The following is an 18,652-nucleotide window of genomic DNA, read 5'->3' on the forward strand; positions in this document are numbered from 1 at the left end:
AACTCATACATTTTTCGTTGGTGTCAGATTATTTATAACATAATGGTGAGGAACACTGGTTGGAAGGGCCCCCTGGGAATTTTTTGCTAAGGGCCCCTGCAGACTCTAGAATCGCCTCTGTGGAAGTGACAGTGTGTGGATTGACGGAGTGGGGGGTTTTCAGCTGAGATCTGGCAACTTGTTTTTAAGTCGACAGTGGTCAGACTAGATCCTGTTGACACATGGGTGTGTGTGTGTGTGGGGGGGGGGGGGGGGCGGGGTGATAGACCCTGGATGATGCAGTCCACATCCAGAGAGTGGCTGCTACTTATATGGTCATAAAAATCCTTAGTATGCACATACCTCTGCCATTAAACACAGCCTCTGTCTGTATCCTCCTTCACTCGCTTTCAACTTACGTCTTTTGCCCCTGCGCTGTTGGCCCCGCCCCGTCGCTGTCATGCGTCAAATGTGAGCGCTCACGTGATTGGTCCACACGGTGTCGACTATGAAAGCGCGGCAGCCATTAGTCACAGGGGCGGATACATGAAGGTTGTGGATCCGCCTCGAACTTGGACCGCACCCCGGCGCCGGCTGTCTACGTACTGAGTGAAATTACCCGAACCAGTGAGCAAGCCGTGGAAGAGGGAGGGCAGAAGAAGAAGAAGGAGGGTGAGAGAAAAAAAAAAGGGTGAGTGAGTGAGTGTTGCACAGAAAAGAGTGGGAGGAAGCGAGTGCTGTAGTTTAGCCCGGACTCTCTGCGGAGCTGCTGTCGACAGGAACACAAGTTTGACTCCCGGTGACGCTGACTGAGCCCGGTTCGGTTGTTGTTAGCCACCCCTCTCTCTGTGTACGGCGTCCTGCACCCTACAAGCAGGTAAACACTCGTCGTTTTTAACACCCTCTTTTATCTCACTCTGCGCTCACGCTTTCTTCCTTTATTTCATTCAGTCGGTCCGTACGTCACTTTTAGCTAGTGCGGGGAACCAGGAAGCAGCGGTTTTGCTAGTCGCTGCTGCCGCCGCCGCGCAGGGTGGAGCGGAGTAGAGTGGACTGGGACCTCCCTTAAAAACAGATTTAACCCGGGCTTTTTTTTTGCCTCAACGTGTCCGTTATTTTTCCGTTTTTCAAACAGAGACGCATGAGTAACGCACACCAGACATGAAAGCAGCGAATGCTGTAGCCGCCGGTTAGAAGCTAAAACGCTCAAAGTGCGGAGGCAGGAAGTGATTCGCTTGAATGAGTTGCAGTTGGAGGCCGGGGAAAGAGTTTTGAGCCACGGGAGTGTGAATAGATAAAGGGGGGCTTCTGGAGCACACGGACACCGGGGAGTGTGTTATTAGTTTGCGGTTGAACTTCTCGGGTTTGTTGCGGCGAACGCAGTCGACGTGTGTGGCCGGCAATGTGTCTGTCTTGCCTGTATGACGTCACTAGTGCACCGGTGGACCCAAAAAAAAGCCACTAGTCACCAGTCCAAGCATATTTTTATTTATTCATTTTAATGAATATTGTAATAATAATCGAAGTTATTTAATAAAAGACATTGTGTTAATAGTAAAGAAGAGAGTATATATGTTTTCTTTATGATAAATACGTGGTGTTTCCGTAAAAAAACCAAACTGATAACCGTTAAAAACAGGACAAAGTCACAGAAAAGTGGTTTATTTTTATTTTTTTCTACCCTGAATGGCTGGTGAAATGCTTTTGAGGGATGCCAGCTCAAAATGACCAGGTTTGCCTTCTACTTGGGAATGTGGTGTGCGCTGTGATCAACATTAACTTGGCAGCATGGGTTTTCCACAGCTTAAGATATTTTATGGGCTGTATTAACATCCAGCTCAGTTGAGTTTTATGCTTTTATTTATTCAGCCCAAATGTCTCAAATCGTCCTCTCTGAGAGCTTCACCCACTGTAAATCACAAGTCCCTGTAATCTTCCAGTCTTGAAAGTGAAGCGCATATTGAAAGGAAAAAAAATATTTAGGTTACTCGTATAATATTTTGTCAGGCTAAGACAAGTCCATATGATATAATGGCACACTTTTGATGTAGTCGCCAAGTATATTCCCATGCAAAGTCCACTATGCCTTTTATTTGGACTTGTCCCAGTGCACACTGCTCCACTTACAGCTTGTTCGAATAAGACACTACTCATCTTAGCTTGAGGCTAACTGTGAGAATATCGAGCAGAGATCATCATCATCCATTAATTTCAAACTATTCGGTTCTTTTGAAGGTGATGCAGTATTTAGCGCGAGAAGACAATTGTTGCCACATGTGAATACTTCATTTATGTAGTTCTGTAATGTTATTTCATCATTGTCTTATTCTTCTGTGTTGTTGCAGCTTCTTTTAGTCATTTTGTTTATTAGCTGCAGGTGGGAACTGTTGCGCGAGGGTTAGCTAAAGTCCGACTGAAGGTACACGAGCAGTAGTGGCTCGACTCCCAGTCATGTTATCTGGGTGTTTTCGTCAAACTGGGAAATTTGATTTAGTACCATTTCAGTCAGACTAATATGTTGATGTATTATTATTTTTTTTAAATCTTTTTTCCCTAGGGTAATATAACAGGGTATCCACAGGGTCTTAAAATGTCTTAAAATCTCATAAAAGGGCTTAAATACAATTTTAAAAGGTCTTAAAAATCTATTAATGTTACTTTGATTTTTTAAAAATTACACTTCAGTCTCGCTTTGAAATGTTTCTATTTTTGAGGATGCGATAACATAACTACAACACGGAACTAAAGTAGGCCACCTGTGCTGCCCGGTGAGAATTTATCGAGCACCACTAGCTAGTGTGCTGTGCGCGCGCCCGCGGTGTGTTACCGCTTAGCATAGCAACGGAGAAAACTTAACGAAAGCCCACAGCTAAGCCGAATTGCAAATTCAACGATTTGAGGTTCCGATTTCCTTCATGTCTTGTACTTTTTTGAAATGGGTCTTAAGTTGTGTTCATTATGTCTTAAAAAAGTCTTAAATTCGACTTGTTGAAACCCACAGATGCCCTGTATAAAACACACTGATTGATGCAGACCAATGTCAGACTTAAATCACATTATCCAAGTGTCACATACTCGTTTCCCCTATCTTTGCAGCGTCGTGGTGTTTGTGCCATGTAGGTGTTGTGTTCCTGTCTGTACAATTTGCATTCACTCTGTTATATTGTACATCATCATCAGTGTTTGCACTGTGGGGAGCAAACAGAGTCTGGTATGCTTGCTTGCTTGCTTGCACACCCTTCCTGAGGTTGAGTACAAGCTGTGTGGCTCAGCGTTAGCAGTGTTCTCATGAACTTTACCTCATGTTGGACTGTGAATTCTAGCACTCACAACGTTGGCATTTCTCCACCCAAACCTGCTTCTCGTTGCACTTTAGTGTTAGTGGTCTTGGATAAAGTGAGAGCAGCACCTTTTTTTTTTTTTGCTCGGACGTATTGTAATCGGAGTCACACATCTGTTTTCAGCCAAGAAGCCATTAAATCACAGTGTGAGCTTACCACATAACTAAAAAACTTTTTGATACACATCGGGCAGGATATAAATTGCGTATGTGGGGGGGGGGCATGTTTGAATCTCTTTATCTACATTCTTTACAAAGACGCATCTGTCAATACCTATCCTTAAAGGCACACAATTGGTGACATGTAGTATGTCATATCCTGTTATTGCATTTGAGTCATTTGGTTGAATTAAGTCTCGGCAGTGGATTGTGTAATAGCCTCTCCGGGGGCCAGTTTGCTGGACTGATTGCCTGTTTCAGTGAAGTTATAGAGTCCCCCCCTGCAGAGATTGTTACATTCCATCGTTCATGTATCAGCAATGTCCTCATATGAGGCCTCCCAGGAGAGTTATGCGCTGCAGTACAGACAAAATGAAAACATTTTAAACAGGGGAGCTAGTGTGCGAGGCTGTTGCAAGTTAGCGGGAAAACAACGGCGTCTCGAAGAGCAAGCCTGTGGATGTTTGCATATTATTGAAAGGACACTTGTCCCACATTACTTGAAGGCACCATGCCTTTGTTGCAGATGAGAGAGCAGCGTGACACTGTTTGGTACACTCCAACCCACAGCTGTCTTCTGTTATTAAGGATCTTTTAACAAACATAAGGTGCCTTCAGTCTTTTATCTGCCGTTTGTGCAACCTAACAAAAATCCCCTTTACCTCAGGCTAACCAGACTGACAAAACAGAATTGCTAACACAACTTGGAAGCATTTAAAAGTTGCTTTGTCTCAGCTGGAGTTGAAAGATATCCAAAACAAAGCAAGTTTTTTTTTTTTTTGCTGATTCATTAATTGTGTATTTTATGATGTCTGGTTAAAGCTTTTTAAATGTGAATAATTAGACATAAAATAAGTCATAAACTACATGCTCAGTTTAAGCCGTAATATGTTAACATGATTAAAGTGCTAAAGAGGAGGGGGCTGTGGGTTGTATTTTCTGAGCACATACTTCTTATAAGTAACAGTGAATATTTGTGTTGATTGATGGGGCAGTAATGCCTAAGTGTCATGCATGTTTCCTACGTAGTCAGCTGAGATTTATTCACACAGGCTAAACATTCCAGTCAAAGTGGAGATGGATGAAATTCTTCATCAGCTGTGGCAGAGCCGATCGTGCAATTCCTCAGTATGTAGTTGTTGCGTTGCTCGTTGTCAGTGGGGTTTCAAACCGATGACGATCAAACAGTATCTGCACACATGCTGAATGTGCTCTTTACACCCTGCCGTATATCACTATTGTTTGCCTTTAATTCATACTTTTAAACGGATAGGTTTTCTTGAATATCTTCTTGTCTATTTTGGTTTTTGCTGAAATGTATTTCTTGTGGCTGACATGCACAGCATAATTACGTTGCCTCTGTCAGAATGGTTGAAGTGTCTGGGCTCGAGATGAATCTGCAGCAGTCTCTGCTGTGGCTTTTCCATTTCCTTTCACTGTGCTACTTTCTTTCCTTTTTACATTTTCTTTCTCTTCTCATTAGAACATCTCTCTCACTGATTTCTTCTCTGTTGGTTCTCCTTCATTTCCTCCTTTTGCTCTGTGTCTCTTCCTCTCGTTGTGTGTTGGTTTTTTTTGCCACACCCCATCCTTTCCTCCATCCTTCCCCTCACAGCACAAACACACACCTGCAAGATTTCAATACAATCAGGCTGAGACAATGCAAGGAAATGTGTGCACTCTGACTTTGTCCATTTTCTGATCTCGGAGAACGGACCGTAACCTTGCTTTGTATAACGATTGCTGATGACATGGTAGACTGGTAACTGCTTGCTTTTTGTTCATTTGTGGTGTAGATAATGAGGGAGCACTTAATCCAGATTATTGACCCAGAGTCCTTGGTATGCCAGTTTATCGGTGAAGCTTCCTGTTAAATTGCATTTTGGTGAAACTCAAGCCTGGATTGAATTGGATGACTTTATTCCTCCCCTGGGGGTGGAAACACACATTTACAACAGCTCAGTTAAGGTGACAAGAGGTGCCGAAATGTGCAAGGGCATAATAAGTAAAAAGAAATAAAACGTAAAGATAAGAGTAAAAGTAGGATAAATAAAATAAAATACAATATGGTACAAAAAATTACACTCTAAATATAAGTAAAACTAGAATAAAATAAAGTAAAACAAAAATATGCAATGTGGTAAAAATTACACTCTAAATATAAGTAAAAAAGAAATAAAGCGTAAAGATGAGTGTAAAAATAAAATAAAAATACAATATGGTAAAAAATTGTCAATTCTTCTTCGAGTTAACTTTTTTAATCAAAGCTGCTGTGAAGTATTATGCGAATTATGCTAAATTAAAGTAAAACAAGTGAAGTTAAGTCACAAGCGGAATTAACTTTAGCGTTTGGTGGTGATTGTAGTGCAGTTGACTTGTGTCAAAAGCAGACTTTGACCACAGATGGGTGTATCTGTGTGTGTGTGTGTGTGTGTGTGTGTGTGAGTGAGCGTCACACCTGTGAAACTGCAGACAAGTGGTTAATATGTCCGACAGTGTGCAACATGTCTACCGCAGAGACTTCCTACCCTCAGTACTGTGAACTTTGAAATGTGCCGTCAGTTCTATCTCCGGCCTCCTATTGGACGTGTTTGCAGTATCGGTCCAGTCCACCAGACGTCGGTTATTGGCCTCTATCATGAGGCTCAATTATGCTCTCAGTTCTGAGAGCATGTTATTTGAGTAGATGATCGTTAAAACAAGATAGCTTTGTGTGATCACAGTAACCCAAAGGGAGTGTCCCAGGTGGCGATAACGAGCGATAATGCAAAAAAATAAAGTGACATATTAATCCGCTTGGATAAAGAAAGTGAGGGCTGACTTGTGATAGTATTAATAGTATTATAACACAGGAGGAGATAGAGGTGAGGTGGGGGATTTTATTCGTTGGCTCTGTTAGGAAAAAAAAAAGCTTTGCCAGACAGTGATGTATTGTTGGAAAGGAAAAAAAATACTGCTGACATGACAAACAGAAACTCCACTGCACTTTCTCGCTGCCTGTTAAAGGCTTTACGTAACCCTGCATCTAACGATCAATACTGTCGGAGTGTTTCAGTGTAAGCAAACTGGTGGTGCACATCAATCTGCCCAGTTTTTTTAAACGGTAACCAATCAAGTCAGTGATGTCATTGCATAGCCGTTTCAATGGAATTTGTCAACGCAACAACTTTTGTCAGTTCTTAAGCATATTTGTGATTTGTCTTAAACCGACATAGGTTTACACAGAATGGATTAACAACGCTGATAACAGTCAAGAGGTAAAGGAACATACTTGACATGCTTAGATTGAACTGTCCACTATTAAATGTTGGGAGAAATACCTGGTGGCAACTGTTGGGTGCCCTCAAACTTCTGTTCCATTGACAGAGGTCTTTGAATGCAAGTCGAGGCAAGTAGCTAGACCATCTCACTCTCAACTGAAACACACATATTTGAACCTGGCAGACACACACACGGCACAACTTTTGTCAAACTATCCGTGAATAGTGTTAGAAAAATATTCTCTTCCTTATAAGAAAGGAGGACACAAAGGACGTGGCATCACGATAGTTTTGAACCAGGAAATTAACACTGGTCTTAAGGTTGCACTGGTTTGGGTACAACAGTTAAATCCCACTAGCTATCGCAATACGTTTTCTACAATGGCAATATAACAAAAGTTTAATACGTTTTAATATATATATGCATTGCATAAATAATCTTGCACATATTGTTTGAGTGTTCAGGCTTTAGAAATGTTTCGGTTTATCATTCACTGGCCATAAAATGTTTATAACAGCAATTTAGTTTTTTAACTTTCACTTTGGGTTATTAGTTATTCACGGTTAATGATAAAATACATTTGTTATGATAACATCTTTGGCTGTGTTAGCCATGTTTTATCCTCTAAACTACATATTTGGATGCAGCGCTCGCCAGACAAAAATAGGTATTCACTCATTGGAGAATACAAGTTCCCCAGTTTATTTAAAAAAAGAATACTGGACATTTCCACCGACGATTGCAAAATGTTTTGAACATGGTTGGAGCACAAGGGTTCATCAGAGAGAAGGAGCCGCTGGTAAAGGTGGTGTGCTGTGGGCTTTAGTTAGATCTGCTGGTAGTAAGCTCTCCACTCCTAGATGGCATTGGCCAGCTTTCAGTTCAAAGAGAAATTGGATCCCGGTTGCAGCAGGAATGTGAAAGCTAATGTGGAAAGTGATGTAGATCTGTCATGCAGTGCTGCTGTTTTTCAGCGCAAGCTTAATTTACTTCTCACTCCTTTCAGAACCGCGCTGCATGTGCTCAAGGAAATGCCACATTCCCCCCTCCTCCTCCTCCAAAGATTTTCACACAAGTTCCACAAATGGCAAAATAGTTTTCTCAGTTGGTCATTTCCTCTTTTCTTCTCTTTGCCCCACCCTTCCCACATTCGGAGAATAAAGGGAGGAGAGGAAAGCAAGAGTTGACATCCGAGTGAGCTTGTAATGATTTTTGACTGACTCAGGAGGACCTTTCCCATCTGTGTCTGGTCGTGGCAACTAGTCAGTGGATCGTTGAGCAGTGAATGGAGTGAAGTGGTAAAAATGTAGATACTGGGTGTTTTTGTCCTGTTCAATATAAACACCAAAAGCCAACCAAACTAGACTGACGAGTGAAAAACGACTAATCCACAGCATGGTGAGGGAAGCTGAGGATGAGCACATATGGCTCTGCCTGAGCCAGGAAATACAGTTGACAGAAATACTGTGTTATTGACTTTGTTGGTCTTCTATTATTATACACGTCAGTGTCAACATGGCACAGCTGGTTCATGGGTTTTGCAGGAGGGTTTGACTGTACATGGTAATAAAGTGGTGGAGGCCGTCTGGACTCTTGCGTTTTACAGTAACTCGGGGAGAGTCGGTGAGGTGGAACGGAATGAGAGGGAGTCTGACTGATGGACGGATGGCCTCCGTTCTATAAAGACCAGCGTTGACCTGCTTTCTGAACAGGACACACTGCCCTGAAAAGGACGCTCTCTGCAGCTCATCCCTTTTCTGTGTCTTTCCTTGTTCCTCCTCCACATCTTTCCTAAAAGACCAGACCACTGTGTTACTTCCTCTGTTTGTAACCACACTCTGGTCTCAGAGACAGGTTTTCTAAAACTGGCCTTTGTTCTCGGGGCCTGGTGTTATTTATTTTGTGGTTCCTCTTCCTCTTTCAAACAAGCTGCTGCTGCTTTTGACAGGATACGGCTGCTGTCATTTGGGAAGTCTTGGACTATAATCCTCCCTTAATGGTTTTTGGCACATACATTCCATTCTGTTAAGGGATTTTTGCCAAGATTTGGCAAGACTGTTGTCAATGAGTAATCCTTTGCAAAGATTATCTAGAGCAGCTAATCGCACTGTTGATTGATCTCTACAGAATAGATAGTGAAGTATTTTTTTTTTATAGCCGAGCAGTGTTGCAAAGTAACAATAAATCAAGGAAACGTGGATTATTTTCGGTATCTGTCTGTGTGAGACTTGAGGCTGCAAAAACCTGGTTCATGAGCGTGTGGGTGTGACGGATGTTAATGTATACTGTTTTTACCTCAAATCAACAGCCCTGTCTTACCACAGATGTTAATCTCCATGAGGGAAGGCCAAGGTCTAAAAAAAATGTCCAATGGGAGTTCTTTATTCGTCCTCTACTTTCTGCGTTCAATATAGATCAACGCTTGTCAAACTAGAATAGCTGTTAATAGAAATTTTTAGTCCCGCTGTCGCTCTCTGGAGACGCAGCTTGAAGTGTGTCACAGAGTTATCTGTGTCAAGCATGTGCGTTGGACTGTGGCACACATCAGCAGACTCCACTCTTGAGTTATTAAACACTGGAAATATGATGTATTTGTGTTTTGAGATGCTGATTTCCTTCTTTAAACATAGAAAGCTAAATCAACAGCAACAAAAAAAAGCTACAGGGGTTTCATTCAGTCATAAATCTGATCTAGCCCGTGATTGATGCAAATGTACTAAAGCAGAAGTGGTTGAGTGATTTTTAGTGGAGCTTCTGAAAACACTGCGACGCATGCATACAGTAAATAAGAAATCCTTTGCTCTCCTCAATCCGTGCAACCACGTTGTAGACATACAGCGAAATGGGAAGGAGAGCCGTAGAATAAGGGTGAATTCCAATTCCTTGCTTAACCCTCAATCTCAAAAGTGTGCGCTCCCTCTAGTGCAAGTGCTGTCCCGATTTTGAGAAAAATTCAGTTGAGGGGCAAGTTTAAGGGCTGCAACGCCCTCAATATTGAGATTTTCCAAGACCACCCTTGGGAGCAAGGGCTACCCAGAATGCATTGCATGTTTTGACATGACAAAGGATGGCGCCGAAAGCAGCGAAACGAGTGCGCTACAAAGTATTTTCGTTGTTAATGGAGATATAAAAATGATGAAAACCATTGTATTATCTTAGTTTAGGCCCATATTATGGATTACGTGCATCATTGTTGCGTAACATGTTTTTATTTTACGATCTTTTGTCAAAAGCCGGCCGGTGCGGCACGTTTGCTATCGTTTAGCCGTGGTGTGTGGTAACTGTCAGCTGAATATGTCTGTGGTTGTTGTATTTGTATGAGTATCATCTTATAACTGACAACCTAATAACTTGACTGACAAACAGATCGTAACAAATAATCGTGACGTAAATGTGTTCTTTTTTCGAGTTGGCGCACTTTCGCGTTATTCTGCCCCCCACAGTCTGAAGACGTATCGTAAGGGGTGTCCCATTTATTAAGCGACAGAATAACCCTCAACACTTGGTTTTGAGGACCAGTTAACATTAAGGGTTGAGCTTGAGGGTTAAGATAGGATTTGGAATTGGCCCTAAGTCTGAGAAAGATGTAAGGGAGGAGGCATACAGGATAGTGGAGAGAAATGTGTGGAATGCCTTTGCTCGCTGTCTCTCCCTGATAAAGGGTGACTATGGTTGGAATGCGACCCTGAAAAGACTGGATAAACAGAGGAGGAAGAGGAGGGGGAGGTGGTGGGTGCTGTGATTCCGGAGAGGCAGAGGAAGGGAGTGTAGAGTCAGCTGAGAGGTACAGCAGGAGCAATTCTGCCCCCGTGTTCCGTCACTGGATGTGGGTCAGTACACTAGAGATGAGTTGGGGATGTGGGATGAGCTGCTTCGGGGCAGCTGCTTTGCAGCCTGGCGGCGTGGAGGGATGCACGGGGTCATGAGAAGAATGGCTCCCCCTCTGCGTTCTTTCTCACAGATCGGGGGGTAATGAACTGAAACAGACTCGAGCTTGTGTTAAATGCTGCAACTTTTCTGTCATTCTGAAGATTTTTCACGTGTCCGTCGCATTTACTCACTACGTTTTTATGAATGCATTTTGGCAGCAGCGTCACCCTGATTGATGAAATCTGGACAAAATAAATGTAAAATTATAACTTGAATAATACAAAATCCCTCTGAATGAATGAAGGGACTTTTGATTGACATGCAACATCACGTGATAGTTGAGAGCTGAAACTATTAATCGATTACTAAATTAATCGTCAACTATTTTGATAATCGGTTTGAAGCTTTTTTTCATGATTAAAACAAGATCTCTGATCGTTCTAAATGTTCTTCTTAAATGTTTCTTTGCTCCACATAACAAAGAAATCATTAAAACTGAATCATTTTGGTTTGTGGACAAAACAAGACATTCGAGAACATCGTCAATTCCAGGTTTGACAAACACTTTCTGACATTTTATGGACCGAATGATTAATCGAGAAAATAATCGATTACGAAGATAATCGTTAGTTGCATTGCTAAGTTGACGTACTGTTGGAAACATAGTTTAACTTAACTGTATTGCTTAGACAGGGAAACAGGATATGTTCTTTTCTGCACTGTTATGTAAAAGCAGTGTTTTATAATATCGAGCATGAGAATTTGACCCCAGAATGTCCCATTGGGCCACATTGCATTGTGAAATGACTCTTGTGGCATATAAAACACTTATGGTAAGATTATTTCTGACATAATGATAAGTGTACAGGCTGAACTTGGCTGCTGTAGTTTTCTTTTTTTGTTTTCTTTGTAAAAAACCTTCAAGGTTTTTGTATATGGCTGCCTTTAGTGCCTCAGAGGTGAGGGAACACTGCGAGAGGCTAATGACCCTGGCACTCTCGGGAATATGTTGTCATGCTCCTGCTGCGGTGGAATGATAATTGAGACTGTAAAGTCTGGGGCACCAGTGTCGGTGAATGCACACCGTGTGCAGCTGACTGGCCAGAGTCTACTTTCGTTCACTCACTCAAGTTGGGCGGTTTGATTCAAGCTCACTCTCTCCCTTTTTTTTCTTTCTTCTTCTCAGTCACACGGGTTAAACCTGTCTAGTCACCTTGTAAAGGGGTTAAACCACAGCCCTGCCCGTCAACAACATGTTACTTATTAGCTTTAACTGGTGTATTAAGCAAGAACAGCTTTTTTTTTGCAGGGGCTGTTGTTTTCTAATGTGCATGCCTGGATAAGACGGTGTTTACGAAAGACATGTGCCCATGTTGGATTGATTCTGTTCTGCTTGACACTCTATGGGATGTTTTTATTCAATCTGCTCATACGGTCTTGCAAAATAAGCTAAAATAAAACCGACAGTGCCAGATCTGCTCACTCTTTCCCCGTCACTGCCAGAAGTTTCACTGAAGGCCCATTTCCACTGCTGAAATCTTTTGAGATTATCTTTGTTTGTTCTGGAACAGCCAGCTATATTTTGTTTCTGCCTCAAAAATGTCATTATCCCAATAGAATGGTTTCTCATGATCAGGAATATTTTAGGTTTAATGGAGAATTGAATGTTGTTGATTGATCAAACACAATCCTTGACTTCTGCTCTTTGCTTTTTAGTTGGTATTCTTATTATGACGTCAGGAAAGGCTTTTCTTTTAATGCTGGTGACATCAAAACAAACACATTCATCAGATAATGGCAAGGTTAAAAATGAGATGGCAGGCTACCAAGAGTAAGACAGGGACAAGACAATTGTATATGGCTAAATACTAAATTTATAAATAACCAAGAAATGGATCAGGATTCATTCAACAAAGCCAGAAATGATAAAGTAAAAAAAGAGTAGGGCATCTCTGCTGTCTCCACCAGTACTTGCATTTTACTCCTTATCTTTACTGTTCATCTGAAATGATTTTAGTCATCTGCACTATTTGGTTGTTTAGGGCCATAATTACTGCAGAGATTTATGCTGTGTTCATCCACAGTTGAATTGCCTCCTCTTGCCTGAGCTACCGGCAGGGATGACAACAACAACAACGTGATGCTTTCCACCAGCAAGTGGACAAAACGCCGCCAAACTCGAGGCGTTTCTGCTACTGAGATATGAACTTTAGATCCCTGTGATCCTGTGAGCAAATGTTTCTGCTCTCACTCGGATGGGCCGGCAGCTGGAGATTTGATTAAGTGTTCGCAGCAGTTAGCCAGGGAGTTAACACGGGGGCCTTGTTTGACATGGCCGTGTGTTTTGTTGACCCGACCCAACTTTAGCAGGCTCTTCCTGTTTTACATCACATTAGTAGTGAACCTTCGCATGCCATAGCGGTTGTATGAAGATGGAAAGATGGCAAACGTCTGGCCTTGTCAATTTTATTTACTTAACAAACACTAAGCCTGTTTTCTAGCAGAAATAATTTGAGACTAAGTTGCAGCAACTGTGATGATGACCATGTATTTTTCCTCTCTCCATCTTTCCGAAACAGCAACCATGTCAGACGCAGACAAGTTCCTGTATGTGGACCGCAATATGGTCAACAACCCACTGGCACAGGCCGACTGGGCCACCAAGAAGCTGGTATGGGTGCCGTCGGAGCGCCTGGGCTTCGAGGCCGGCTCGGTGAAGGAGGAGCGCGGCGACGAGTGTGTGGTGGAGCTGACTGACTCCGGTAAGAAGATCAAGGTGAACAAGGACGACATCCAGAAGATGAACCCCCCCAAGTTCAGCAAGGTGGAGGACATGGCAGAGCTCACCTGCCTGAATGAGGCGTCCGTGCTGCACAACCTGAAGGAGCGATACTACTCTGGCCTCATATATGTGAGTATGGAGCAGCCTTGCATACACATTTGATTTCAGTTCAGACAATGCTGACACGTACCTGTTGTGTTTCCATTCTTTTAATCTAATAAATCTTTGGCTACACACCATCCTGTGTTGTACCCACTTAAATAACAGGCACTAGACACACCTCTTTAGTTGACATCTGTAGATGGTATCTTTTAGAAAAATAAATCAGGGTCACAGTCTCCCCCCTCTAAAGTTGCATGAGAATGTGCAAGCACAGTAGTTCCATGCCATGCCACCCAACACCACAAGAAAACTCTTTACATGTGGGGAAACTCTGTGAAACCTCTGTGCCAATAGAAAATCCAACATACTGGTCGTCTAATATCTCACCAGCTTGTAGAAAAACAATCTGACATTGGCCAGTTTCCAAACCAGTATATCTCGCCATCCAGCCTTCTAATTATTTCATTAAAATGTATGGTTTAAGACGATCCATTGTATTCAAATTGTCACAAGGACAGAACGTGTCGCAAACTCGTGGTACAAAAGCACTCTTGTCCTTCACCCTCTTCCTCTCCGTCTTGTTTGCCCTCTCCCCCTCTTTTCTGTGTTTAGAGTTATCTCACAAACAGGAAGTTGAAGGGAACAATGCAGTGCAGAGTTTGAGAGCAGTTAAGAGCAGCGTTAGGAAACGAGGGAGCAGCTCGTTTTTTTTACGCAGATGGACACGGAATGTTAAATGTGTTGTAACTGCTATTACCGCTCCCATAATTAATGTTATTTACTCCCCGTGTCCTGGGCTGGGAGTGATTTTTGTCTCCGTGGTGTGACCCGGTCATATCAACACAAGCTGCTGTCCCCTCCCCTCACTGCTCCCAGGGGTTGTTGATTTGAGAGGCTCCAGGCTTCGCTGTAGCTTTAGATTGACCGTCTCCCTGGGGAAAGGCAGAGAGGGAGGGAGAGTGCAGAGACATGGGGAGGGCAGCACTAGAATGCAGCACGTGGAAGAAAAAATCCTACACTTATAAGGAGGAGGAATGAGTCCAGACGCACTAAAGTATAAAGATTTACTGGAGTTCATAGAAAGGAATGGAAGAGGATTTAAGAACTTGGCCTTAAAGTAGAAAACATAATTCTATCAGGTGGATCTCAGACTTGTCTTGGCTAACCAGTCAAGTAGTTTAAGGTTACGTCAGTTTTTAAACTTGATGCAGGGTGGGGTTAAGATTGCTTAATAAGGAATCGCAGTTCAAGGAACTTTGAGCTTCCTCTTGATGGAGGAGAGAACGGCTTTATTAATAAATGAAGTCAAACTTTTATTTTATTATGGAGAGCACTTTAGCATACATTAACATACAGAATGTGCCCTTTGAAGGGGTCACCATTGTGTACCAGATTATTAATTATCTTTAGACATGGACATGTCAAAGGAAACTGTCCAAAGTTTGCGTTATTGGACAATTCTGTAATTGAAATTTGGGCTTTTATTATCCATTTCTTTGTAGAAAGATGCATTTTAGTTTCTCCTGTCCACTTCTAGATTCAGTCAGTTAACCAGATTTAAATTATAAAGCGCTTTACAGGATAACAAACACAACAAGGAACAACCCCCTACCACACCCACCCATCAGCCCAGCCCTCAGTCATCAACACATACATATCAGATCAATAAATATATATAATCCGATAAATAAATTAAGAATGGACAAGATAATAGTGATATTGTAAACAATATTTATCTAAAAAGGGTATGTGAATGAGGTAAAATGGAAGATAAATTAAGAAAATAAAATGAAGAAGTCTAAATAAATGAGATTCAATTTAAAAATGCAAGTCCTATTCCCCCTTTCTTTTTAGATTTCACATGTCATTGCCACTTTTTAAATTCTACGTGTGTGTGTGTGTTCTGCAGACGTACTCTGGTCTCTTCTGTGTGGTCATAAACCCCTACAAGAACCTGCCCATCTACTCTGAGGACATTGTCGATATGTACAAGGGCAAGAAAAGGCATGAAATGCCACCTCACATTTACGCCATCACTGACACTTCTTACAGAAGCATGATGCAGGGTGAGTACCTGTACCTTACTGTAACGGTGTTATCTTATCGTGAGAATGAAACACAGGTGGTATCTGATCTTTACCTTGTTTACTTCACAGAAAATACCAGATTATCTCAAATCTATCTTAGTTAAAACCAACTATATCGCCTAGTTCAGTCATTCAATCTTGAGGGCGGAATGCAGTTAAATTAGATAGATATCAAAAGATATGAATGATCTAGAGCTTGTTGCGTTTCTTTTATTGAGGTTGAATGAGCTGCTTTTATGTCTGTAAAGTGCTGCTCCTGTTATGCGACTTATAGAGACTTTTTTCTCTTTGACATTTGCATGCATTTTTCAGATATAAATAAACATTTACCATTTTAAAAACTTGACAAACACTTCATTGCTTTGCCCTACAGGGTTATATAGGTGTGTGTGTGCGTTTAGTTTTACCTCCTGTTTGCATTCTCTTAGCCTTACAGCTTAACTGCTTTGAGGCCTGTCTTTTTGTTTTTTGTGCTGATTTGTCATCTGTTATGCAAAACACTTAAACTAATCCCCTCTGGTAATTTTTGGGTCCTATGTTCTTAAGTATTTAGACCACATTACAGGAGCTGCTGGGTAATTAACTGGTTAGTTTGACTTTTTGGAAGCCCGGATATTCACTTCCTGTCTGTGGCTAATGTACATCCTGCTATACCGGGACAAACTCTATGCACTGTGGTGATAACGCGCTGCTCATGTATATGCAGAATTGCTGCTGCAGAAAGTGCATCGTTAAACTTTGCACGTTTTATTTTGCAGATCGTGAAGACCAGTCCATTCTCTGCACGTGAGTTTCAGATGCACACCTCTTCTCCTCTCCTTTTCAGACTTTCAAATGATAAACTATCTCTGTTTTGTCTTATGCATATAGAGGAGAGTCTGGTGCTGGAAAGACAGAAAACACCAAGAAGGTCATCCAGTATCTAGCTCATGTGGCCTCATCTCATAAGACCAAGAAAGATCAGGTTAGTTCTGCCTCTCTTCCACACACTTCATCTTTAAAAACCTCCATCTAGGACTCTTTTACATCCTCCATTACTTCCCTCTGTCTGTTACCTCATTACCTTCATGTCTCATTTTTTCCCCCTTTCCTGCTGTGACTTATTGTCATCATCACTTTCCCCTCAGTCTCCAGTGTTTTCATTTTTACAGGATCAACATTTGTGTCCGCGCTCCACATCAGCGTTTTTATTTGATATGCGTGTGTGCGTGCGCGCGCGTATGTAGCGTACAGTTGTTTGTGTACATGACTGGTCAATCCGTCATCACACTGCCATGTTCAAACACAGCGTGTTTTCAGCAGTAGACTGTATTTGCTGTGACAACCACGATAACAGCCCTGCAGACGTAGAAAAACAGTCGTGCAGATGTTAAACTCCTGGTGTTCTGACATTTTTAAACAGAGCACAGGCCTTAACTTTTATCTGATGTTTTTTTCATGTCTTTTCATGAGAAATAAAACTCAGTCTAGACTCCTGCACTGCTGTTATCTGGCTGTACCAGTCGCCTCGTAGATGCTGCTGAAAGCAACAGTGGAGTGTGATGAAAAACCCCGTCTTTCATCCCTTTTTTTGAGGTTGTTGTATTTTTTCTCTTCCCATCAACAGAGCTCGTTCCTGTCACATGTGAGTTAACTCTCCCCTCCATGCACCCCTCCCCCCCCACCTGCTTCTGTCATCACCCCCCCACCCTCACCCCTCAATCCCCCTCCTCTTATATTACGGGCAGAGGCGATGTCTTGCCACTTGCCAGCCAATTGGAAGTAAAGAGGAAGTTTGTTTGCAGACCGGTGGCAGCATTATGTGTTCCTGTGAAAAATCCAGCCAGACAATAGTAGGATGAGGGGGTGGGGGGAGAGAAAAAAAGGAAAGATGTGGGATCATACGACAAGTATTCTTATATTGTGTCTGGTTGAATTTTTCACATCTTGTATCGCTATTTTTATGCGTGCACTTGTGTGAAGCAAAGTTGCTTCTTTTTCGTCTTTTGTTGCATAAAATGTTCGTCATCTTTTGTATATTTGAACAATGTCCAATCGCGAAAAAGCTCAGAACATACATTTACGTGATTATTTAAGTTATTTTCTATTCAGGAAGGTGAAAGAACAGTAGTCCAGAAAAATAATGTACAGAAGGAAATTCATTTTATTCATTGAGAACAGTTTATACAGACTTTATACATGGACTACACACGTGTGAAATGTCACTGCTTTGAATGGCTTCTTTTAGTTTTAACTTCATGAACTTTAAAATTGAGTTCAGTTAAATTCAGTCCATGCTATTGCTGAACACTGTCGAAGCGCACATGCTCAGCAAACTGAGAGAAAAATTGCTTTTCGCCTTTCTTGCACTAAGTTTTGAAGTTACACGCACTTCACTAATGATGTAAATTAATGTTGCACACAGACACCGCAGCACTAAACACACAAACAGCTGCTATGATTTTATATTATATATATCATTTTAAAGGAAGAGTGGAGCTGAAAAGACATTGGTTTGTGCTCGTTGTTCTCTGGATTATTGTCTGGGTAACAGGTGATGGGTTTACTGACGAAGGGTCCACAGGGTTTTTCGGTGTTTGGCAGATTTGGGCACTAACCTGATGTTGTGTGTGAAGGGTAAAATGCTTGTGTGTTGTGTTGTTTTGTTTTGTAAACTATTATCTCATTTGTCAGCATAATTATTTGCTTTTTAAAAAGAGCAAAGTAATCTATTTATTTAATGACAAAGCATAATCGTAAAAAAAAAAAAAGCATATATAATTTGAGTTTCTCACAGTATATTACACCGACTCATCTACTTTGATGCCAAGGTCTCGTTACATCAGAATCCATGGCTGAATAATAGTTTAGTACCCCTGCTCTAAGATCTCAAAAAGAAAGTGTACTTTTATATTGTGTTTTGGTTTTCTCCTCGTGTCCACCAGGGGGAGCTGGAGAAACAGCTCTTGCAGGCTAACCCCATCCTTGAAGCCTTTGGAAATGCCAAGACAGTCAAAAATGACAACTCTTCCAGATTTGTAAGACTTAATTTTAATGATGCATGTTTTGTTAACTGCTGCAGATACCAGAATT

The 18,652-nt window shown here is 41.7% G+C and overlaps 1 protein-coding gene across 2 annotated transcripts in view; it reads left to right on the plus strand.

Moving 5' to 3' along the window:
* Positions 1–715: 715 nt before the first annotated feature.
* The window catches only part of LOC310933469 (myosin-9-like), a 30,658-nt gene continuing 12,721 nt past the window's right edge, over positions 716–18,652 (plus strand). The window contains exons 1-7 of one of the 2 annotated variants that reach the window (XM_083896967.1): positions 716–856; positions 13,189–13,520; positions 15,403–15,559; positions 16,339–16,366; positions 16,451–16,544; positions 17,187–17,204; positions 18,505–18,597. In XM_083896967.1, coding sequence (XP_083753093.1) covers positions 13,194–13,520; positions 15,403–15,559; positions 16,339–16,366; positions 16,451–16,544; positions 17,187–17,204; positions 18,505–18,597 — 717 coding nt within the window. In that variant the 5' untranslated portion in view covers positions 716–856; positions 13,189–13,193. The remainder of the gene's footprint in view (positions 857–13,188; positions 13,521–15,402; positions 15,560–16,338; positions 16,367–16,450; positions 16,545–17,186; positions 17,205–18,504; positions 18,598–18,652) is intronic. The other variant, XM_083896968.1, reaches the window with a different exon arrangement.

This window comes from Microchirus variegatus (assembly GCF_963457635.1).
Source record: "Microchirus variegatus genome assembly, chromosome: 10".
Lineage (NCBI taxonomy): Eukaryota > Metazoa > Chordata > Actinopteri > Pleuronectiformes > Soleidae > Microchirus > Microchirus variegatus.